General features: G+C 39.5%; 2 protein-coding genes and 1 long non-coding RNA gene across 6 annotated transcripts in view; 1 reads left to right on the top strand and 2 right to left on the bottom strand.

Moving 5' to 3' along the window:
* The window catches only part of LOC122980083, a 60584-nt gene extending 40011 nt beyond the window's left edge, over positions 1-20573 (top strand). Inside the window, exons 3-4 of one of the 2 annotated variants that reach the window (XR_006402989.1) lie at positions 19963-20023; positions 20312-20573. This is a non-coding gene — a long non-coding RNA (uncharacterized LOC122980083). The remainder of the gene's footprint in view (positions 1-19962; positions 20024-20311) is intronic. The other variant, XR_006402990.1, reaches the window with a different exon arrangement.
* On the bottom strand, positions 708-10771 carry fam210b (family with sequence similarity 210 member B). Of its 2 annotated transcripts, XM_044347788.1 has the most exons (4): positions 10308-10771; positions 10105-10229; positions 3441-3643; positions 708-1812 (listed from the first exon to the last, which is right to left on the bottom strand). In XM_044347788.1, exons 1-4 carry the CDS (start codon positions 10597-10599, stop codon positions 1596-1598), a joined length of 837 nt encoding a protein of 278 aa, XP_044203723.1. In that variant the 5' UTR covers positions 10600-10771; the 3' UTR covers positions 708-1595. The 2 variants fall into 2 exon arrangements, with proteins under 2 accessions (XP_044203723.1, XP_044203722.1); XM_044347787.1 differs by having other exon boundaries at positions 10105-10769.
* The window catches only part of ppp1r16b (protein phosphatase 1, regulatory subunit 16B), an 88654-nt gene continuing 80782 nt past the window's right edge, over positions 15832-23703 (bottom strand). For both annotated transcript variants that reach the window (XM_044347785.1, XM_044347786.1), the window contains exons 7-11: positions 20919-21044; positions 20758-20833; positions 20223-20352; positions 19855-20002; positions 15832-19232 (exon numbers count right to left, since the gene is read on the bottom strand). In XM_044347785.1, coding sequence (XP_044203720.1) covers positions 18759-19232; positions 19855-20002; positions 20223-20352; positions 20758-20833; positions 20919-21044 — 954 coding nt within the window. In that variant the 3' untranslated portion in view covers positions 15832-18758. The remainder of the gene's footprint in view (positions 19233-19854; positions 20003-20222; positions 20353-20757; positions 20834-20918; positions 21045-23703) is intronic.

Below are 23703 nucleotides of genomic sequence, written 5' to 3'. Positions count from 1 at the left end.
AAAAATGTGTTCTTGTGAAATATGCATTGTCCAAATAAAAGGAAACTGGTAGATCTTCTGTATTGAGAAAAAACAATTATCCAATATCCATCTGAAAGCTTAAAACACTAGTTTGCTTCCCCTGAGTGAGACAAAATTACCTTTTTTAAGTTGATATGGCAAACATGTTGCCATTTTTTACACATCTCCCAGATCTGGAGCAACATTAGTATTCATTTTGAGTCATGTTCATGTTCACTTGATTCTTCTTGTAGCTCTCTTTTGGTCTCCCAACGTCCGAGGGAAATATCTGGCTCTTTAGCTACTAAATGCTCCACTTTGTTCACCTGCTAGTTGCTGACATTGTCTGCTGGCTAGAGCTGAGCAGGTAGTGTACAGTGAGTTTATCAGAGCTTTTTATGTTGAAAACAGCTGCTTGCTTTGAGTGGAAACAACACTGATGAGAGCAGTGAGACTGAATTAAAACAGTTGCGCTCCATAAAACCAAAACAATGAGCTGAAAGCTACTAAAATGCTCTGTAGAGGTGAGGGGAAGTGCAGAGTCGGGTGATAATTCTCAGCCGCTTTGTCACTATGAGCAACCCCTTTCACACAGTCATTTGATCCATTGTTATAAAAAAAAATATCAATTACAACAGCAAATGTGATCAAAAGTAATCTGACTTATTGTATGATAGAGGTATTTTGTAACAAAAACACACCAAATATAAAAGAGAATGCCCCTTTTTAATAGTTAAATACAGTTCCATTCAATCAGGAAAAAAACACAAAACAAACTCTGACCAATATTCTTCATCCAAAGCTTTGCAATAAACTACAATCAGCTTCACTCAAAGATTAATGTACAAGCAATTACAGCTTGGGCAGTGACATTTGGAAAATTATAGGAGAGGAAGGAGGAAAGAAAGGAGAAAAAAGGGGAGGAGAGGAAGAGCAAGAAGAGGGTAGAAGAAAATAGATACCAGGAGAGACACTGGGAAGAGAAATTGGTAGAGGCAAAACAGAAGAAAATAAAGAGAGAGTGTGAAAGAGAATAAGTCAAGTAAAGAGAGAGAAAAGGAGAGAGGTAGGAGACAGAGACAACCTGAATTATTCTGCTGATTCACACAACACCAGAATATAGCCTAGTCAGCTTATAGGGAACAGTGGAGATCTCAGCTTTTTCCACTCGTCCCCATGGGAAACCTTCACAGCATTGAGACAAACCTGCTTACTAAAATAGCTTAGGACTCAAACTTAAAATCCCTGATCATACCTCTGATTGTAAATAAATATTTGAGCTTTTCCAGCCTTTAATTCAGGTTTTTGGAATGCACATGTATTAAGATATGACCCCAAATACACTTGTGTTTAGAGAGCTGTCACACTTCTTTTTTTTTTATCCTACAGTAACACAATTCAACACATTTGATTGTTACAACTGGAACTCATGTAGGTGCAAGATCAGAGATGTTTCACCTGAATTCACAACTGAGAGGAGAGGTTTCTAGTTGAATGCAAATGAGTAAAGGATATATACAGGCATTTTAATTACAATCATTAACAGTCAGGATGTTTGTTGCTTAATGAGGCAGCAGAGGAGTAGAGAGGGGTCATCAGGGTGCAGGTGTTGGCGGTTTAAAGAGTCCAGTCTTCCTGAAGTAGCGAACGATGAGAGGCACAGACACAAGAGTGATGCTGATGCGAACCGGAGCGAAGAGTTTATGGATGGCGTACGCTAAGACGAACGTGCTGGTCCCTGCTGCCATTTTAGACTGAACAATGTCCTCGCTGAAGCCCACTTTGCACAGCAGGGCCGCCATATCGATCCCACTGGAGAGACAAATGACAGAAAGAAACCTGTTAGAAATGCAATTTGCATTTAACTCCACCAGAGGGAGCTGTGTTCAATAACAAATGTTTCATAATAGTTCATTTCACAGCTGTTTGGCCCACTTTAAACTGATGACATTACCATCAGAAGCATCCCAAATTAAAGGTTATGAAGGGTCTAACAGCCTACATGTATCACCGCCTTTATGAGACAGACTATTGTCGGTTTTATACACTTGTGGCATTTTCATCAGGGAAATAAATAGAAGAATGTGTCAACACAAGGCTTAGAGCTGCTTCAATCAATACAGCATCTCTCTCTCTCTCTCTCAAATTAACAGCTCTGTTGCACTGAGCAAACTTTAGTCAGCTAAATATGAGCATCCACCTGCACCCCAACAACTGTTTACCCAGCACACAGCACCGCATTAGCGGGTCACATGCTTGGGCTCTGTGGCCGCGCAGTGATAATGCTCAATGGTAGCTGGCTACAGAGTCAGCTTTCAGTTCAAGGGTCATTATCGGCTATATGAGGAAATCTCCAAGCTGTCAGATAATCTCTGCCAACTCTCTGGTATTCAAACTCCTGGCATATTGCCTGACAGACAGACAAGGGCCTGAAAATGATCTGGACTGGATAGTCTTGCCAAAACTGTACCGCTTTAGTTTTTGGTCTGTCACCACCAAAACAGGTTACAAAATGCAAAAAAATAGATGAATATAGTGTCACAGATTTTACATTCTGTATGTCTTGTTGTAAAGTTCAAACACTAAAACACTTGATGAGAGGATGAACTTGGTTTTATTCATGAGCTCAATACAATCTTAGTATCTGTGTCTGATTCAGCTAGCAGAAGTGTGTGTGTATATACACACACACATACATATATATATCTATATATTAGTGTGGCTGACTAGGTGAAAATTTTCAAGAGCCTGTACTTTGCTTTCTCTTGTATAAACATGTCTCATTTGCTGCCAATTTGCAAGAGACATTTTGTGTTCCTCTGTGTAGTGAAAGCAGCCCACGGGTCAGTAATTTCCTGTGAACCATCTCAAGTTTAAGGGAAATTTTACCCTCGGACGCTCTTACACACTGCTAGATAATGTCAGTAAGTGATGTTTGATGCATTTCAGAGTTATTTTCTAACTGTCTAATATGTTGGGTGTGTTGTGGTCTTTTATGTAGTGTCCCTTCAGCCTGCTTTATCTACTTTCCCAAAATACTTTTAAAATACTTAGGGAGGATTTTAGAATATGTTGCATCGAGGTGATTTGTAGGTGATCTATATGGATTTTTATGCTCAATAGAGAAATGCATCTCTCCTCCTCTTATACAAATCATTTTTCCATAAAACTTCTAAAGCATCAGTATATCATCTTAATCTTTGATTCTCAGCACATCATCTATGTTTTAACACTTAATAGGAATCAGAAAAACACTAGAATTCAACCAGAAATCAACAGCATTGAGGCATTACAGGGAGTTTTCCTTCTTTAAAGATGCAGTATGAGGTGATTTAGTTCCCGAAGCAGCATATTTCTTGGATTTATGGACCGATTTCAATTGGTTATTGATCACATTTTTGAAAAAGGCTGTGTAGAAATACACAATAATATTTTGTTACCTAGATACAAGGAGGTAGAACATTCCCAGGGACATGAGGGACATCCCGATGTGAAAGGAAACTCCCACAGCCCCATACTCCTTAAAGACTTTTTTTAGCTGTTGGGTCTTGTTGAGCTTTCCTCCCTCTGGCTCGGGCTCCCCTGAGGCCTTCACAGTTGATGAGGAAGCGGTGGTAGACGCCTCCTTTAAATTCTGCTCGTCCTGGACAAAGAGAGAGGGAGGAAAAAAAAAAAAAAAGGAGGGAGTGAGCAGGGTGAAATGAAATGGGAGGATGAATCGAGAATCAATTCCTGGTGCTACAGGAAGCAGAGGTAGAGAGCGTGTCTGTAAGAAGACAGACCTTTAGATTGATGGAGGGGGGGGGGAGACAGAGGATATGAATGGCAAAGAGGAAATGGATTAAAATTGCGGGGATAGTTTCCACTCAGCATACAAAATCATGACACTTCACATTAGTATTCCAGGGGCTGAGACAAACTACAAAACTGATAAGCTGCAAGATGGAGACTTCACTCCTGCTCCAACTGATTTAACTGAGGCCACAGTTCTTGACCATATTTTGGATTTAAACACATAAGGCAGGGCTACAACTAATGATTATTTTCTTTATCTATTAATCTATTATTTCCTTAGTTTTTCAATTAGTTGTTTGGTCTATAAAATGTCAGAAAATGGTGAAAAATGTCGATCATTGTTTCCCAAAGTCCAAGGATGACATCCTCAAATGCCTTGTTTTGTCCACAACCCAAAGATATTCAGTTTACTATCATAGAGGACAAAAGAAACCAGAAAAAAAGTCACATTTTTAGAAGCTGGAATCAGAATTTTAGCATTAACAAAGAAGACAAAAACAATTAATCGATTATCAGTATAGTTGGCAACTAATTGACTAATTGTTGTAGCTCTAGAACCAACCAATTATTTTGCTTTTCTTATGTCCACTTGATGTGAGTTGACAATGTTTATTAATGAAAGACTTGTTGGTGGATGTCTTACAGTAATTAATAGCATTTACAGACCTTTACGTAAGTAAAAATTCTTGTCATGAACTTTGTCCTTTTAAAAATGTCAAATGGGTTACTGCTGTTTGCCTTTGCAGGGTATTACTGACTCACTGAACCGCTCAGAGTGCTAAAATAAAATCTCATTACAAAATATGTCAAAATAAAAACCTAAATTGCTCTGCAGATTCCCTGAATCAGCAAATGTGTATGTTTAAGGCATTTTGTTCAAACTGAGCTACAACAAGCATCCTTTTTGATTTTCAGGTCAGACAGAGAAATGCATGTGTTGTCATAACCATCATAGTAATTTATTTTAAACTTGAGGTCATCGAAGTGGGTCAAACAAAGCCTGAACCTCTTTATGTTCTTCCTCTATTCATAGTGCAGCCGAGTCAGCTGATTAAATATAGACTGCTGCTGTGTGGTTTAGGTAATTCTTTGGCACACACATGTTATCACTCACCCTTTCTCACACACACACACACACACACACACATACATACACACACTCACTCAACAGTCACGCTGTCTTGCAAACACACACACACACACGCACAAAGAGCCTCTCATAAGCACACAAACACACATTACTGTGTCTGTGACCTCCAGACACACCACTCTCCTAGATGAACAAGCCCCAGACACAATTCAGCTGTCTGACATGTAGCACGGAGCAGGCAGGTCACTCCAGTGTGTGCTGGCAACAAAACAGATTAGTGAACTACAACACATAACAACAACAACAACAACAACAACAAGACCACCACAGCAGAAGACAGAGCTGCAACAGTATTGATGGTGTGGACATGTGACTCGCAGAGCAGCTAGGAAAGCAGAGAGTAAACCTACAGTCTGTTTACAGTACAGCATGGAAATTAACTTAATTCTCCCTCAAAGCTTCAAGGGATCTGTTTTATAACTAACCATCAGAAGCTGTACAGGTATTATAGTCTACAAAATATTGTTAAATAAAGATCAAGAGTCAAGATCACAATTAGGGCTACAGGGCTGAAGAAACACTGACCCTTCAACAGCTTTTGAATTGCAAGAGCACACAGTTTAATCTTGGGTAAAATTAAACTGAGTGCTGAATGTGCTCGATACTGAATTGACAGAACAAGGATTTGTAGTGTTTTATAGTCTAGAGCTGCAATGATTGGTCACTTAATCAATTAGTTTGTCGACAGAAAATTCAATTAACCATTTCAGTCATAGTTTTTAAACAATAATGCCAAGCTGATTTCAGCTCCTCAAATGTGATGATGTCATGCTTTCTGCGCCACACATGATGGTAAACTGAATATCTTCTGGTTTTAGACTGTTGGTCGGACAGAGCCAGACATCTGAAGACGTCACTTTTGACTCTGTAATCATAGACAGTAATTTTTCACTGTTTTCTGATGTTTTACAAACCAAAGGATTAATTCTTTTAATCAGGGAAATAATCGGCAGATTAATTGATGATGAAAATAATCGTTAGTTGCAGCCCTTCTACAGTCATTGTCATATGACATTTTCCATCATATCCCTCACTCAAAATCAAATTCTTTGGAAATTATTTTGATGCATTACAATACTAGTTTCTCAGTACTCATTTAGTCAGTGTTGTGAGATTGTGTTTGGTAAATGTGAATCGAATGTGAAACTGCCAGTTTTACACACAGTCTACACTTTCCAAAACTATGAGCTCCACCCATACTGACAGCATACGGATACAAAACCTCTCATTTCAAATAATATCTGGTAGTGCACTCCTTTTGAGAATTTAGGGTCATAATTAGTATATTAAAGAATATTAGATCAAGACAACAGGAGTTTAAGAATAAATCAATACTGAATCACATAGAATTGTCCAACCTGTGTAACTCAGTGTGGAATCAAAAGTATTACTTCAATCAGGAAACATCTGGCTGAAAGCTGAGAAAACAAGAGCAGGAAGCAGACCAAACATTTGGAGCTGAAGTTCTGTACTTCAAAGTTTTTGAAGACACAAATCAGTTGGTGCTCAGAAAAAACTGAGGTTTCAAACCCAGAACCTGAAACTGACAGATTCAACATTTTTTTCCAGCCCTGTAGTTAGAAACTCTGACTGTTGCAGGGTGCACATATGACACCTCAATCACAGATTACAGCCAAATATCTTTTACGGAGCCCTTTTGGGTTAATTAAGGGTTTCAATTATTATTAAGTATACTGGGCGAAAATAATTACAATTTCAGCATTATTGCCCATTTTCAACCTTTTTTTCTTTTTGATTAAAGTTGTTAAAGTGAAATGGGACAGTAAAAAGCTGACAGGGGGCATTGTGTCCAGTGGTTCTATTTAAGTCAAGTTATTTAAATATCTCTTTTACCAAGATGAAACACAATCCTCTGAGAAAACAGGAAGTAGCTCAGGCCGGTGACTCTAATTTTAGACAAAATATTAACATAGTATCTACAGAACTGAGACAACTTACTCAGCAAAAACAAATATGGCCTACTTTGACCTCTTTAAAGGTGCTATATGTAACAATAGCCTTGGCCCGTCCTGTCTCGTAATACCACTTTGTACTTCGAGGTGATAGTGAGTCACTGTAGCGTCCAGTCTGTCCTCACTAACATGAGAGAATGAAGAAGCCAACTGTTCACAGTGAATCTGTACTATGGCGTCGTCAAGATATCAAAATGATACGGAGACATTAGAGCCAGCAGTAAATTACCAAAGAGCTGCACAGATCAGTTCATGGAACCATGTTCTCCCCGGTGTGACGACGGACGTGGACTGGATAATCATCTCAGGAGTATTAATCAGATAAACTGACCACATATTGGGAATCTAAATGTTACTTTCTCACCTGAAAAAGTCTTTAAACTTAATAAAGTGACATAATAATAATGATAATAAAAGCTTTTAGCCAGGCTCCAAATCTCCACCATTCCTGCCAGTTGCTCAGGGCAGTGCTTTTTCCTCTCACGTTAGACTGAGGACAGACTGGACACTACAGTGACTCACTATCGCCTCTTGAGGCACAAAGTGGAATTACAAGACAGGACAGGCTGGGGCTATTAGTACATATAGCACCTTTTTAATGGGAAATTTATTATTACAGTAGCCTATCAAGTCAAGGTCAGCTTGAACAGTGAGGACAAAATGTCAGCTGATGGGAAATGTGTGCATGAGCATACCATCCCTGTTAATATCACTGAAATGAGCAGACCAGAAAATCCAATACATAATAGATATGAATAGATATGATGGATGCATTCAACTAATCTGTCTGTTTCTGGGGGGAAAAAAGACTTTTATAAGGCAGATGTTGCACAAGGCAGTGAATGGACAGCAGGCAACATGTCTTACATACAGTAACTTTCATTCATACCCTTTTACACCTTTTCTGCTCACTTCAGACTGTCTTCCTTTGTAGGCCTGAGTCAGGCAATTAATCAAGAAGGCAGAAACAATGAAGAAGGAGGAGAAGAAGAAAAAAACAAGAGAAGAACAAGCTGATCTGTTCTCGTATCTGCAATTTGTCTTGCTAAATTTTGGCCCGAGCCTCCTGGTTGAAGCCACAGCTTGGTGACGTATTCACTGGCTTGTCAACAATGGACAATAGAAAGGCCGTAGTGGGCGAGGGAACTGGCCTTTGCTTTTCAGAGTCGAGTCAGGCCAAGCTAAAACCAAAGGCAGCCAGCAGCATAGGAGGGTCATGTGAGTTGTGCTATGGGGGGGTGTATAGAAGGGGAACAGTGGGACTGCTGTGTCTGATAACAGCTTTTCAGTGGCATGAAAACACATGCAGACATGCAAAGTCACAGTAGCATGCATACACAGACAAACACACACTCACAGGCACACACACAGAGTGGAAGTGGTTATGTGGTGGACCCTGTCCTGTCAGAGTGGTTTATACTTGAGATATACAAAAAACAATAACACATAACAATGTGTATAAACACTTTAGATAATGATGATGATCCCTCAAGTGTGTTTTTGCTAAAGAATTATGACTAATATGTGCTGAGCAGGACATTTTAAAGAGAACTGGCTCATGCTTCCCAAATGTGAATATTTCTGGTTTTCACAGCCCTCTATGATAATGAACTGATTATCTTTGAGTTTTGGGCTATGGTTGGTAAAAACAAAATATTTTGAAGGCTAATCATGGGCTCTGGGAACTTGAGATGGACATTTTTCATAATTTTGTGACATTTTATAAAACATACAAAAAATTGTTTATCGAGAAAAGAATCGGTAGATAAATCAATCTTGAGAGGAATGGTATTTGCAGCCGTAAACATATCGGCAAACATATACAAACCCCTGATACATCTCCAACAAGCTGATTTTCCAGTCAACCTCAAAATACAATGTTCACTTTATGCAAGCAAATACCTTCTTTTTTATATTTGGTTTAGGGTTTTTGACCAAACATTAATCTAGGTCAGGTTTTTATTTGTCTAAGAAAATACTTGTAATTCAAAGTAAGCTTCATATCTTACACAAACCTAAGGAAATTACAGAAATACACCAATGCAGTAGTGTTTATAGTGCATTCTAACACCAACTCATTTAAAGGCCCCCTCCAATCAAATGTGTGCTTTTCTTATTGTCACCTGACTTTGATGTTTGATCTTCACTGTGCAAAATGATGAAGAGTTTGACACTGAAAAAGCTGTTTTCAAATTAATCTGCAGATGGAGGAAAGTTTGTCTGTGCTCATCAAAAAACCTGAGTTTAAAAGGCGTGTATCTACGAGCATGATTCGTGAAATCGCATCTAATTTGGAGCCAATCGTGATCCAGTATGCAACTTAAACACGTGTGATGTGGAAACTTGAAGCCTCCAGTGCACATCCGCTGAAAATAGACTTTTCAGTGAAGTCTGAGACATCTTGTTTTCCAGCCAGCAGTTCAACTTTTGAAATGAAAAATACTCATAGTATCTGGAGTTATAAATGAGGAACCAAGTTCACTAAACTATACTGTGGAAATCCCATATCAGCCAAGCAGAGTATTTTTTTATAAATCTCAAAACATGTCTGGAGATCTTTTTCATAATTCACCAACAATTTGATACACTGCTCTTTTACACCACTGGTGTGAACACGTCATTGAGAAGACCACAGGAGAAAGCGTTAAACTGAATTTACATACTATTTAAATCAGGTGGATTTGGATGAAATGACTCATTCTCAGTATGACTCTGTGTGTGTGTGTGTGTGTGTGTGTGAGTGAGTGATCAGAGTCAGGTGCCTGTGAGCCTGTTGTCAGTGTAGCAATGAGAGTGTCAGAGTCAACATGTGCTTTCTCCGCTCAGTAAATGACACCTCTGCTGATTCATGTTCAACTTGTGAGAAGCAGCTCAATAATGCATGGTCTACTAACAATGCAGGCAGCCCGCATAGCTGTGCGCGTCACGCCGTGTTATATAACAAGCCTGCCTGCCTGCCTACATGATGGCAGCTGCTGTAGATGGCCAGGCAAGCAGGCAGGCAGGCAGGCAAGCAGGCTGGAAGCTTCTTGCATATTTCATGGTTTTCAGTTATCTCCTGGCGCCACCGGGACAGAGACCCAGACTGTGTGTTCACCACCAGTTGAACACGGCCCGCTGTGTGGACACTCGCATTAACTGCTCGCTGAGGTTAGACAAACACTTGAGTTGAATAGCTTCATTTACCCTTTTGTTGTTGCTGTCAGCCGTCTGTTCCTCTGCGGCGTCGCGCTTCTTCGCGTCCGTGGATGAAGCTCTGCTCTGTGTCATGGTCCCGGTGGAGCAGCGTGGACTAAAAACCCTCCAGTTACCTGTGAACGAAACGTTACTGTGGCGCCTGTTTGCATGAATGAGCGGCAGCCTGATGATATCTGCATGAGCGCCTTCACTTTGCAGACTTCTGGAGAGATTCGCCGCTCGGTCCAAGTTCCTCCAGTCCGTGATTATGAAACCAGAGGACGGGTCCCAGGTCTGCACCGGGCCCGGTTGTTGCTTCCCCAGGTGCGCAAGCGTTGAATTCACATGGAGAAACCGGTATCTCTGTAAAGTGTGGCCCTTGCGTAATGTCAAAGTGACGTCTGTCAGTCTGTTTGCTTTGACTTGCAGTAGAAATGCGCCCGGTGACTTAAAAGCTTGATCCAGAGCCGCTGCAGACCGCCGAGCCGCACCACGCAGAAACATTGTCGTCGACGACCCCGAAACGAGCTTCGTGGATCCGACACAAAATCAAACAAGGCGAGTCAATCGTTTACAGCTAATTATGACTGTAAGTGGCTGTAAACATGCTGTCCTGCGCCTTCTGTGTCCCTCCTGCTCTTGTTGACCGATTATCTCAGACAGCCAATGAGAGCTGACGCGCGCGCAATCGCAGATAGTAGCGCGTGGAGTGGAGGGAGGGGGTATTTAAAGGTGTAACCGTGTAAACTGTCATAATTGAGTTAGGTGTATCAGTGGTTCTCAAAATCGGTTTTGGGGATCCCCAAGGGTCCTTGAGGGACTTCCAGGGAGTCCCCAGAAAAAAATGGGGAATATTTTAATTTCACTATTATTTCATAGACTAGAAGTTTCATAGTTTTCACACTCTTCACTGTTGTCTGCCCACTTACAGCGTAGACCAGTGGTTCTCAAAGTGGGGTCTTTGAGGGGGTTCAAGGGGGTCCCCGGCAAAAAGGGGAATAATTTATGTTCACTGTAATTCTATCCATAAGTAACACAATGACAGAATGTATTACTGTTTTGGCCACAGGTTTCATGCACTTTCGGTAATAAAATATCTAAAAGCAAAAATCTTATCAGATGGGGGACCCTGAGACAAAATCTTATCAAATGGGGGTCTGTGGTCTAATTTGTGCCAGTTTAGGGGTTCTTGATTTGAGTTTGAAAACCACTGAGCTATATCAAGAAACGTCTGTCTCTGGGGTGTTTGTTACTAAGTCGTGTGATTAAAATCCACACTGTACATTCATATTATTCTAAAGGTCCAGTGCTGCTGACTCACTTGTTAAAATGTGTAAAGTCGAGCACAAATTCGGTCTGTCTGTTATTTCCCTGCATGTTTTCTCTAAGAACATCCTCCAATTCAGCACAACTGAGAACAAGAGCAGCTCTTGAATATCACTCTAGATATCAGCTGACTCATTATGGACTCTCTCTGAATTTATTGATTAACTTTATTTAACCAGGTGGGTTAGAGTGCATGTTGATTTCTGCATTTATGACCTGCTGACAAGGAAGTAAGTCAATGTTATAAGGCGCAACATAAGGCGCAAAATAATAAAAGTAATTCAACTAGATTGAATCATGTCATGAACAGACTGGGAAAAAAACACTCCGTAATAGATGTATGAGCATGAGGACACTGCTGAAAGTATGACAAAGATATTAACTAGGTAATTAAAATATTAAATTCAACAATAAAGAATGTAGTTAGACAATATCAATACAATTCTGTACCATTGTAACATAAATTTTATATCCAATCACATTTTCTTTGGAAATTCAAATACAGAATATGCGAATTTTTAAAAGTTGACTCTTATCTATTTTTGGATGTTATGTTAAGGGGAGATAAGGCTGTTTCAACCCAAAGAAAGAAAAAATAGGGACAATATCAAACTGTCAACTGTAACCGTTAACATGCTGGATTGTAGCTGAGTTAAGTTTAAGCAGTTTCCATCTGTTCCTTAGATTAAACCAACAGCATTTTCTACCTTGCTTGTCTCTTCTTTCGTGTTTCTCATGTAAATTTGCATGCCTATGCAAAACCAGATAGAATTTTTTAACAAGTTCATAGCTTTAAAAGGAAGTGGTAAGAAAGCACGAGATTAAAAATCTAACATTTAGCTTAATGTGAGGAAACTGTAGCATAGTTCCTAAAATAGTTCAGTGTGATATATCAAAGAGTGCCGATCCGCGTGTGTGTCACATGATAAACATGATCTTTGAATGTAAAAGTGTAAATCTTTCCTGTGACATTTACACCTTTTTTTTTTCTTACAAACACCTTGCAGGAAGAAACATGCATACATATACTGGGTAAAAAGCTATGAGAGAGATTGAAAGGAATGAAAGTGAGTGGGAGTTGAGATAAAGAAGAGGGTGGATGTTGGCAGGAAGCCATGAAAAACAGTCTACAGTCATTGCAATAACAGAGGTTCTGACCTCTGCTCAGCAAAGCCACAAGATCGGCATGTGGGCTAATTTAAAATAGAAAATGTAACTAAATTAAGTGCTATCCGTTGTTGGGTGAAATAGCTTTTTATTTGTGAGAACTAAACATTACTGAGTCCATAGGGGAAAGTACCAACTGTGATAAAAAGTGGCATTTCCATATCTTAGTGTCAGATGTGCTGTAAAGAAGTACACCCCTGTTCTTTATCCGTGTGAAAGGATAACAGCTGAAGACATTACATGAGGTCCCGTATAGAGAATGAAATGGCAAAGGTAACTGCCTGTAGCTCAGAATTCATATCCTTATACACTAATGAAGGTCACATGGGTGTTAAGTTTCAGACAGGCCTCTGTGCAGTATTGATTGAGTGATTTTCAAGTCAGAAGATGCTCAGACATCCAGGTTAAACTGGGCTAAATTTGGTCAAAAAGTGCACATTTTCTAGATTATCGTTGTTTCAACAGTATTTCAGTGACTATATTTCAATGTGTACCTGCTTCACATTAAAATGTAGTCACTGAAATGCTGTTGAAGCAACGGTTATGCTACTGTTTGTAACCTACACTCTCATTTTGAACTATATTTAACTGCATGCTACTGTAATTAGGTGGTTTCTTGTTTGGGGGGTATGAGCAGTTTATTCAGCTTCAGGATGATTCTGCTGTTTTAAACTCAGAGTAACATGTGTCGCTTCATTTCAAATACAAAACATGCTTGAATTATACAATCTATTCAGAGCTATAGTTAATTATACAGGCACATTTTAGTTGTGACTGTAAAAGTGTTTTTGATTATTTTGTCCACTCTCCATAGATCATGTCCCTCTTAAAACAATACTATATCAGCACAGTGTGTTCCTTGCTTCATAAAGTGACAAATCAGCCCTGTGCGCTCAGTTGATGTAACTTCCACTTAAACGCTCTGAATGGTTTGACGTGGTCAGCCTTTTTCCTGATTATTTTCATAATCACTTAGTCATAAAATGTGACTTTTTTTCATCAGTCTGATGTATTTATTACTAATATTCCTGTAATTCAAAATTATTTTTGAATCTCTGTTTCATCATATTACCAATAAATCATTTCCCAACAGTTTTGACGGCACATCACTGAGTGAGTCAAAAATGCCAAACAATTAATAGATTATAAAATAGTTTAATAATAATAAGATTCATTTTCTTTCGATTGAATAATTAATTAATGCAGCTCTATTACCTAAACTGTAGTATGAAGAAAGGCTGCCAGTTACTGTTATTTTCATCGTTCATTAACTTGACTATTATTTCCTCGATTCATCGAGAAATCATTTGGACTATAAAATATCAGAAAATGGTGAAAAATGTCCATCACAAGTCTCCAAAGTCCAAAGTGACTTCTTCAAATGTCTCATTTTGTCTGATCAACAGTTTCATTTCACCTTTTCATGTACAGTATATCAATGTAAAGAAAATATTCTTAATAACGCGTCAATGATTAACAGTATCACCCAGCCCTAGTGTCAAGTGTTGAACTGAAATACTGTCTCACATCTGAGAGTGAGTGACTAGCTTCGATCTGAGTGTAAACCCGTCAGTCGATACGCTTTTATCACCGGTCAGACGGACAGACATCGACTCGCTCTACTCAGACATCTTAAATTCAGGCCTAATAAGACACTGAAGCCCTGTTAAACCCAGCAGATCCTGGGAACGGGAAAGACGTTCTGACCCACTGAGCCATCCATTCCTTCTTTTTCTGTGCAGCTCTTCTATCCATCTTCTAACAAACTGGCAGGATGGGCAATAGCTGTGGCCTCTTCCCAAGCGAAGGCCCACTTTCCTCCTCAGTGAATCCTTCAGGCCTGCTCTTTGCCCTTCATTTGCATGCCTTTTATCCTCTATCAATGACTTGTCCTTTTTTTTTTTCCACCCAGCCGTTCATAAGGTGGTCAGTGTCTAAGCAACTCCTGGCATTGACTCATTTTCCTAATTTATCCTCCGCACTAACGACGATTCCTCAGCACCTTCCTTCAGCCTCCCTCCATGTATGTATCCAGCAGAGAGGTCAGTGTCTGTATTCTCTTTCTGGCACCGATCCACTTCGCCCTCCACTGAAGAGGACTGAAGGACTGGGATCGGAGCCAGCTGGCCTGGACTCAGAATTGCTCAAGCACAATAGTAAAGCCATTGTCCTCCTCTCTGTATATATGTTTTGGACATACTGACTGTGCCCAGAGGGAGCTCAGGATGAAAGGCTGATTTCTTCTAATATTTGCTCAAGACACATCGAGCACTGTAACCTGACATACATGTTTGACAAATTAGTGTGTGTTTGCACTGCTAGTTTGTCTTACAAGTCCCTGAACTCACATATTATCCAGTAGATGCTGATCTTATGTAAATACTGATAACTTTCTCCATGACCAAGATGACTTTATCTATGCCAGTAGGTCACTCCCTTAAAACCAACAGCAACAAAACAGAGACTGATTGAACAAGCACTAGAGAAAATATAGTATGCTTCGTGACAGGAATACAGATATGGCATGTTGAAAAATCCCAAACTGGCTTAAAACAAACTTTTAGAAACTTTAAATATACTATTACCAGACATATTCTATCACATTTCCTTCACTATCTTCTTTCTAACCCAACTGCTATGTGCCTGAGCAATAGCTGCTGGGTGCAGCCAGTAGAAATACTGACCCCGCTGACCCCAGAGCCAGTGAATGAGAGGAAGTTGAGAAAGAGGGAGAAAACAACAGAAAATCATTGAAGGAAGCTGTTGAAGCTGGGCCAAGACCCTGACAGCTGTGTGGCGAAGGACAGTCCAGCTTCTGCCTGTGTCAGAACAGAGAGCTGTACAGAAAGGACAGAGAGAGCAGACATCTCGGGGTGAAATAAATGGCTCGTAACCTTCATACAGCATGCAAATGTGAACTAAATACAGTGTATTTATCAGACTTCAGCAGCAAAGTGTCTGGATACATTTAGAAAAAAATAATGGTGCACATGTACCAAAATATAGTAAGCTTGAAATATGCAAAACAAAAGACATTAAGAGTAGTTTTTTTTCAACATGCAAGTGATGCATCGACTGTTTTGACCAAAATACACTTTGCATACTTTATTTAGTTCAAATAATTAGATAAATTTAACCTTCGTAGGCCTACAGGACATGTTTTAATTAAAAATATGAGAAATCCAGAAATCTTTTTTTCACTGCAAACACAAAAGGAGCATTACTAATTGAGAGGAGACCGTGTAAAATTCTCAAAATATACAATTTATTCAAAACAATGTTAATGCAACCATCAATATATTCCAGTAATTACAAAATCAGTAGTTTTTCTTCTTTATAATCTTATCCTTCTAGACAACAAGGCTGGCTGTCAAACATGAGCCTTGATCTGTAAACCATGAGAGGACAGGTTACTTTTCAACAGGTGACAGTCCCTTTCTGGCTAATACTGACAAGTTCAAAATTACAATTGTAGTTTGATTACATTTCATTAATAAGGAAGCAGAACTGAAAATTTGAATTGAACTGACGGCAGCAACCAGAGCAGGGGTAGCCAGGAGTGACTTCAGCTAATTTTAACTCACTATAAGATGATGTCACTGCCTGCGACATTCATGAAGGGGAAAAAAAAGAAGGAACCAAAAAATAGGGGAAATAGAAATTTCTTTGACTGACTTAATTTGTACTTCCTCAAATGGGGTTAAAAAACAAACTGCTTCCTATCAGAGCACAACATTAAAAACTGACCTTTGCAAAGAGAGAGAAAAAAAACAAAAAAAACAACTGCAGACACTGGTCACTAAACAGCAGGGAGAAAACATTAAGTGTGACAATGACACCCAGATGCACTGGACTTTCCAGACAGATTATAGAGCTGGACTACTGAGGAGGGGGGTCTACATAGACTCACAGTCTGCCCCCCCACCCCCTTCCTTTGATGACCAAAGGTCTGCAAACACTGTTCACCAATGTGGGTAATTGTATTTTCCTAAATGTTCCTCAGTCATGTTCCTTTATGAGCATTATGTCACAAGTAACAACACAGACTTGTAAATGCAGTTCATGGGAACAGATAAAGGGCTACTAATACAAACATATTTACAAAACTCATCTGTACATATATTTGACACTGTACAGTTGATGCTGTGGGGAATAAAGTGGTAGTGGCATTGAGGGTAATCACGTTAAAAGGGGTTGGCCATCAGGAGCATAGATTTTGTTTTTTTCTCCATAGGTTTTTTTAATTATGGAAGACTCTTTGGCACTCATGAGGAGATTAGAGGAACTGTAATTAGATTAAAGGAATATTTTGGGAAATATTCGCTTTCTTGCCAAGAGTTAGATGAGACAATCGATACCACTCTCACTCTGTAACAAAGTGTAACAAAACAACAATTTGCAAGCCAGTAGGCGTAGCTCAAATGCTAAGCTAAGCTAACTGGCTCCTGTGTTACTTATATTTACAGTGCAGACATGAGTGGTATTGATCTTCTTGTCCAACACTCAGAAAAACAACAAATAACTACATTTCTAAAAATGTCTAACTGTTCCTTTTATTGGGTTAAAAAAAAAACACACCAACTTCTAGTACTTGTTTTAGGGCTGGCAAGTTTATATTTTGAACCCACAATGCATTAAAGGACACCTGACATAATCATGTGGGCTTGTTACATATCAAATCCATGTGTGGATTAATGTTTTAAAAGAAACAAGAGGCAAGCATCAAGTCCACATGTATCTTCGGAAAACTCATACTATACTTACAGTAATTCATTACATAACATTTACAATTTCTGTTAATGAGACAAGTAAAGTGATGGGGAGAAGATAAAGCCACACAATGGCCACCAGAGGAAAAACCCAAACATTAACAAATAACATTGTTATTTGTAGTGACACAATCAATTCTGTAATCCATCCCAATAGGATGGCTTGTTTGAGTTTTTAATAATGTGTACATAAAGCAGACAGTAACCCTTCGCTTCACTTTATCAGCTGAACATTTGAATTTCCACATCAGAAGGTGCTTTGCTGGAGGATTCACCAGCTCATCTTATATTGCATTCACACTCTCCACACACCATCCAAAAAATAAATACACTCAACTTTAGGAACCATGTTTTTTTGGGGTTTTTTTGTTTTTTTTTACATATTACATTAATTTCATAAATAAAGAAATGTACAGTTATTTTCAACATTTGCTTAAATTATCTATACGAGCGAGCACAAAGTGGATTATGCATAAAACAGAGCGTGACCTGTCAGTTTAGGTTTGACATGAAAGGACGGTGAGGTGGAGTATAGTTGACAGAAGATAGTTTCAAACACTAGTGCAGCACTATACCCCCTCCTGTTATCTTTCATTGTAGAAGTACACTTCCTGAATATTTTAACACTGTTTTATGGCATTCCTTCCCTTTACGTATGCAGGCAGCATTTCAATGAATGAATGAAGCATACTTCAGAAGAGATTTCAGAGACCTCTTTTTTGCTACGTTTTGCTGTTTCTGATATGTTGCAGTACAACACGATGTAATACAAAACATCTTGACCGCTCTACGATGGCCTTCCTGCACATTTAAAAAATGACATGGCGAAAAAGCAAAACAATGTGTTTTGACAGTGCGATTTTGTCCTGAAGAAAATGTTTGATTACATGAGAACCATCCATTTGTAGGATAAAATAAAATGCTCTTTTCCATATCCGTCTATGAGGGCAGAACATGCAGTACCTTGAGATCTTATCTACTTTCCAGATTCAAAATTTTGAATTCTGATTTTTCCAGGTGAAAAGTTTAGAAAAAAAACTGTCCACACTTTGATTCTTAAAAGGTGCACAGAGCCGGAGAAACTGCTTCTTGTTTCTAACCATTTGTTATGTCTTGTAGAGAGACTCCATATATGAAAAGGAATTTTAATCCGAGTGATCTCTGGGGGAACAAAGTGGCACAGTTCAGTTCCTTTCTTCTTCTTTGCTGCACTGAAAACATGCCTGCATTTGGGGAAAGTGTCTCCAATTTGAGCAGAAGTCAAGGAAAAGTTTCTAGACCGTCTTTAGGCCGGCCATCTTCTGTGGAAGAAGTTTCAAAGTCCCTCCAACTGCACGTTCCTTGCTTCCTTCTTCTATGCACAAACACTCCTGTTCCATCAACAGTCACATGACTACTGGGCTATGACACGCAGCAGCAGGTCCGCGCCTTCGGCTGCTCTTCCTCTATTGGCTGTTTCAGTTTGAGGAGGGGCGGGTCGCCACTGGCTGGTGTATAGTAAACTGCGTTGCCGTTGGAGGACACCAGCGGCATTCGGGGGTCTTCTGAGTTGCTTTTGGCATCAGTGAAGGAGTCTGTGGACCCGTTACCTAGGTGACCGTTGAACAAGGGGTGATTCAACAATTTGGCAGCGGCCCTCTGTTTCTTCAACTCCGACAGAGTCTGAGCACGCTCTCTCGGCCAGGCTTCGTCCTGGGTGGGCTGGGTGGTGATGACGCCGCCCTTATCAGACAATGACGTGTTACCGTTGGAGGGCGGTTGCGGTGGTGTTGACGTCGACGTGGAGATGAGGCCGTTCTGTTTGTTGTTGCCATCTTTGAGGATGGTGGGTAGCTTGGGCTTGTCTGGCAGCTCCACAGCAACGACTGGCCTGACCTGCAAGACATCAATACGGATTACTTTAATCCCTCTTTTAGATGATTAAGTACATGAAGGCCAGACTCAGTACATGGTGGATCAAATATCTTTGATCTGGTGCCCAAACTATTAAGCTCAAATAAAATGAGATGTAAAGCCAATCTATTTGCTACTTAAACCTAACTTACTTTCACAACCTGTCTCAAATTACCTCCATTTCAGTTAGTGATTTGCTACATTTCCCTAAATGCCTTTTGATAATCTGTAGATAAGGTGCCTCAACATGTTGCAGTCAGCATTTTCCAGTAGAGAAAAAACAAGTGTAGAACTTTTTACTACTAAAATGTGTCTATGTTGCATTCTTTTGTATTGACTCTGTTTGTTGAGGATTGTATTGCAGCTTTTTTCCATTGTGGGTTTCTTCATATGTGGCTGTTTAAACATCAGGTGACTTTTGCTCACTTGAATCAATTGAATTTTGAGAAACCTACACCGAAATCTGACATTTAGATTGGATTATGTTTCTGCTATTAAAACACCCTTATAGCTGTGCTGAAAGGCAACACTGTAAAAATGTCATGTAGTTCTACTTAATTCTAAACAACAAACATAAATAAAACACGACAATCTGAAGACTCACATTAACCACCTGGTTATTCTCCTGATCAGACTCCTTCTCTTTCTCCACCTCCTCCTCCCTCCCTCCCCTCCACACGATGGCCTCCGTCTCATACTCTTTACGACACAGGTTGTGTCTGTCTGAGAGGCTGGCTCGCCGCACCACTTTTCTGTGGACACAGGAGTTCCCAGTGAGATAAAGCAAATATAAATAAAGTATTTTCAATGCTTAATCACAACAACTCTACAGCAGCTCTTTTAATTTTACATGTCAGAAGATTAAGAGAGGCTGAAGTGGTCAACTCTCATGTCTCTTCAGAATATAGAAATAAACAACAACAAATACCATCTGTGGTAGCAGCAGTAACACCAGCAGATGTCAGCACTTACCCACGACTGCCTGCACTGGACGTTCGCCTGCACAGTGAGGTCTTGTGTTTGAGCTGTGACTTCATGATAATGTCATGTTTGTGTTTCAGGTCCAGCAGGATGGCTCTGAACTCCTCATCCTCACACAGGTCTTAAAAGGAAGGACAGGATGAAGGACAGTTTATGTCAGTATATGCCCTTCAAATGAAACGTGCTTTGATATTCTTTCAAATAAAAGAAAAAAGCCAGGATTATAAAATTAATGTGTCTAGATTACTATTCTTAGTGATGCTACTAATCTCTCATACTGACTGTTAAGCTGTTGTAACTTGTTGACATTTCACAATTTGCCAAACAAAATGTAAAAGCTGATGCAACCGGTGGTAAAAATAGCTAGAAGAAAAGGTTTTGACTAAATCAGTTTTAAGTGGGAAAACCTGCAATGTAAAACAAGTGAATAAGATGGAAATGAGACCCTGCTGAGATGAGACATTTGTTTTCTTAACCCCCCTATTGGGTGCTTTATATTTATAAGAGTGTTGAGGTGTAAATATACCAATGGGAGTCTCCTCGAGGAAAGTCTTGGCATTGAGACTGGCTCCATGAGAAACCAACAGCTCTGCCATATGCATCTGAAACAACAGCGGCAGCAAATTACGATAATGCCGTCAGAAATCTTTATATGCTTTATATATATATCTGTTGTGTTTACCTTACCTGACCCCAGCAGGCTGCAGCGTGAAGAGGCTGCCATCCATCTGAATCTCTCAAGTCCATGCGAGCTCCCCCCTCCAGCAGCAGCTCTGCAGCCTGCACGTAGCCATTTGCTGCTGTGATGTGGAGCTGCAAGGGCACAGGAGGAACAATGATTAGATTTTTGCAGTGCACAGGATTTGCTGTTAAAATGCTCTTTGCCTTAATCCAGAGTGGGATTTCACAAAAAAAAGCCCTGAAATTAAATGCCAAACAATGATGTCCCACTAATGTACTGTGCAAGCGCTGACCCTGTAAGACATCACTCTACAGGATCTGATATTCACTTGCTTCTGAGTTTGGAGATGTAGGTAATGTCGCTGGCTACCTTCAATCATGATGTTATTGTAAAATTAAATTCAACGCTCTAAACTGAACTGCACTTCAAGCTAAAAACTGACCCTGCTGGCTTAAGACTGCCTACTCTGCATTTCAGAGATTCACTTCTATCAGGAAATAATTATATCAAGAGCTCAGAAAACTAAATTACTGCACATTCTTTTCCTCATATCTATAATATCAGGATATTAACTCTAGTCTTAATCCCTTAACTTTTCTGACACAGCAGTAGGTCAGTGCAACCTCATGTTGTACAGCCAAACACTCTTCAAAACACACAGATGTTGTCTTTAAATTCTAGTAAAGATTCCAAAGTTTCCAAAAGGTACCAAGTATGTCAGGCTGGATTCTAGTGAACTATCTTGTACATCATTTTATACACATCTCGAATGCTTTGATTTGATGGGTTGTCCTCAGTGTAAACAAAGTGCCTGCAATTAATCTGCCAATTATTTCATTGTTTGGTCTATAAAATGTTAGAAAATAATGAAAAATGCACAAAGTTGCCAGAGCCCGAGGCTACATCTTCAAATTGCTTGTTTTGACTAAGCAGCAGTAAAAAATCCAAAGATATTCAATTTACTATCATAGAAGACAGAGAAACCCACCAAATATTCACACTTAAGAAGTTGGAACTAGTGAAGTTTTGTCGTTTTTGCTTGAAACACTGGACATAGAAGTAATGGATTAGTTTACTAATTGTTTCAACTCTGCATCGTAGATTTGATGAAGAGCTGCACAAGCTGATACAAAACGTGTATATGTGATCCTGTCAGAGAAAGTGGAATGAGATGATCTTAACAACCTTAAAAGGAGGAACCAAAAGGAGAAGACTTGGGAGGTTAATTCTAAGATTGGGTATTTTCTTTCTAGACTTTCTTTTCCCTAGCCTACAAATCACTGTGAATCTGTCTGAGAAACGTACACGCTGATTATATAAAAGGCACTGCCAGCCTTCATTTCATCTGTTTCAGGGGTGAAGTCTGATGATTTCTCAGGCGGGGTTATTTAGTTGCTATGTAAACAACCTTAGACCCCTCTCAAACTCTGACTAGTGAGGAGGAATAACATCTTGGTGTTAAAATTACTGGCCTGAAATAACAAGGTTTTAATATTTGCATCACCAGAGGAGACCGAGGTGGAGCGACTGGTGATGCTAATCTCTGGATGTGACTGGATGTTACTGATAATAAGAAGGATTATACACACTGGAGAGTTACTGATGAGAGAGAAAATGCACACAGCCTAAGGTCCAACATTATTGATCCTCATGCGGAAATTAGGATGTACTGTAACCGGCAGAGGAAAATCACATCCTTGTGCTCTGCAGGGGTACAGACACATGCTGTTGGTTCTTACTGTATCAAGTATATAAAGTATAACATTTTCTAACGATTCACTGAAATAAATCAAACAGAACAGCAGGAGTCATGCACAAGGTTGAGAGGAACTGAGACATAAGAGAGAAAAACAAAAGTGACACATATTGACTTGACTACAGCAACTCCTTCCTTTCTGGTCCAACTAGTTCAGAACGCAGCAGCTCGGCTTCTTACTGGTTTTAACAGACGACATCACATCACCCGAATCCTGGCTTCTCTCCATTGGCTCCCTGACTGATTTAGAATTGATTTTAAGATTTATACTCATCACTTTTAAAGCACGTCTCAGCCTGGCCCCAAGCTACATAACAGAAATGTTGACCCCATATGAGCCAGTTCACAGCCTTTGATCCTCAGGTGGGGCCCTTTCTGGACGATCGCCATCAGGGCCCCTCAGGTTTGGAACGACCCGCCTGAGGACATAAAGCTCGCAGAATCTGTGACTTCTTTTATATCACTTCTTTTATTTGTATTTATTTATATTTACATTTTTAACGTTTTTATGTTGTCTTTTATTTCTTTTACTGTCTTTATCTTTCTTCATTCTTCTGTCTTCTCTCTACTGTGTTTTTGTGTCTTTTGTCTCAACTTTACCTTAATTTTGTCTCGCTTTTGTTTGGCTTTCTGTTATATTGCCTTCTGAGTATCCTGCTTTTGCTTTGTCTGCCAAAGCACTTTGTAAATTGAAGTTATTATTATTATTACATAATTTCAGGCAGTCTTTTTTTTTTTTAACAAAATACAGTATTTTTAGTACAAACATTCTGTATCTGTTTCCTCATAAGCAGGAAAGAGAGCTACATGTACTGTATGTAAAGACAAAAACACAAAAAAAATTGCAGCAGTTTGAATGCAGCATCTTTTATCTATTTTCATCTGTTTCTGTGACAGGTTACAATGTTTACAAGCCACACTAAATGCATCTACAGCAGAACATCCAAAATATTTAAGATCTAAGTGTGGAGGCTGATTTCATCCTTCAAAGCACATCAGTTATGTCTGTGGCTCCCTGATCTTTGAGTACCCAT

This window comes from Thunnus albacares, chromosome 4 (assembly GCF_914725855.1).
Source record: "Thunnus albacares chromosome 4, fThuAlb1.1, whole genome shotgun sequence".
Taxonomy (NCBI): Eukaryota; Metazoa; Chordata; class Actinopteri; order Scombriformes; family Scombridae; genus Thunnus; species Thunnus albacares.
This window is presented reverse-complemented; position numbering and strand designations above follow the sequence as displayed.

What these genes read in the sequence shown, in the direction of transcription:
- fam210b (XM_044347787.1), bottom strand. Translation starts at nt 10,599, where the DNA reads ATGTTTCTGCGTGGTGCGGCTCGGCGGTCTGCAGCGGCTCTGGATCAA. An exon ending in CTGACAGCAACAACAAAAGG is followed by an intron (nt 3,644 to 10,104) that starts GTAAATGAAGCT and finishes CTCTTTGTCCAG; the next exon opens with GACGAGCAGAATTTAAAGGA. An exon ending in TTCTACCTCCTTGTATCTAG is followed by an intron (nt 1,813 to 3,440) that starts GTAACAAAATAT and finishes TTGTCTCTCCAG; the next exon opens with TGGGATCGATATGGCGGCCC.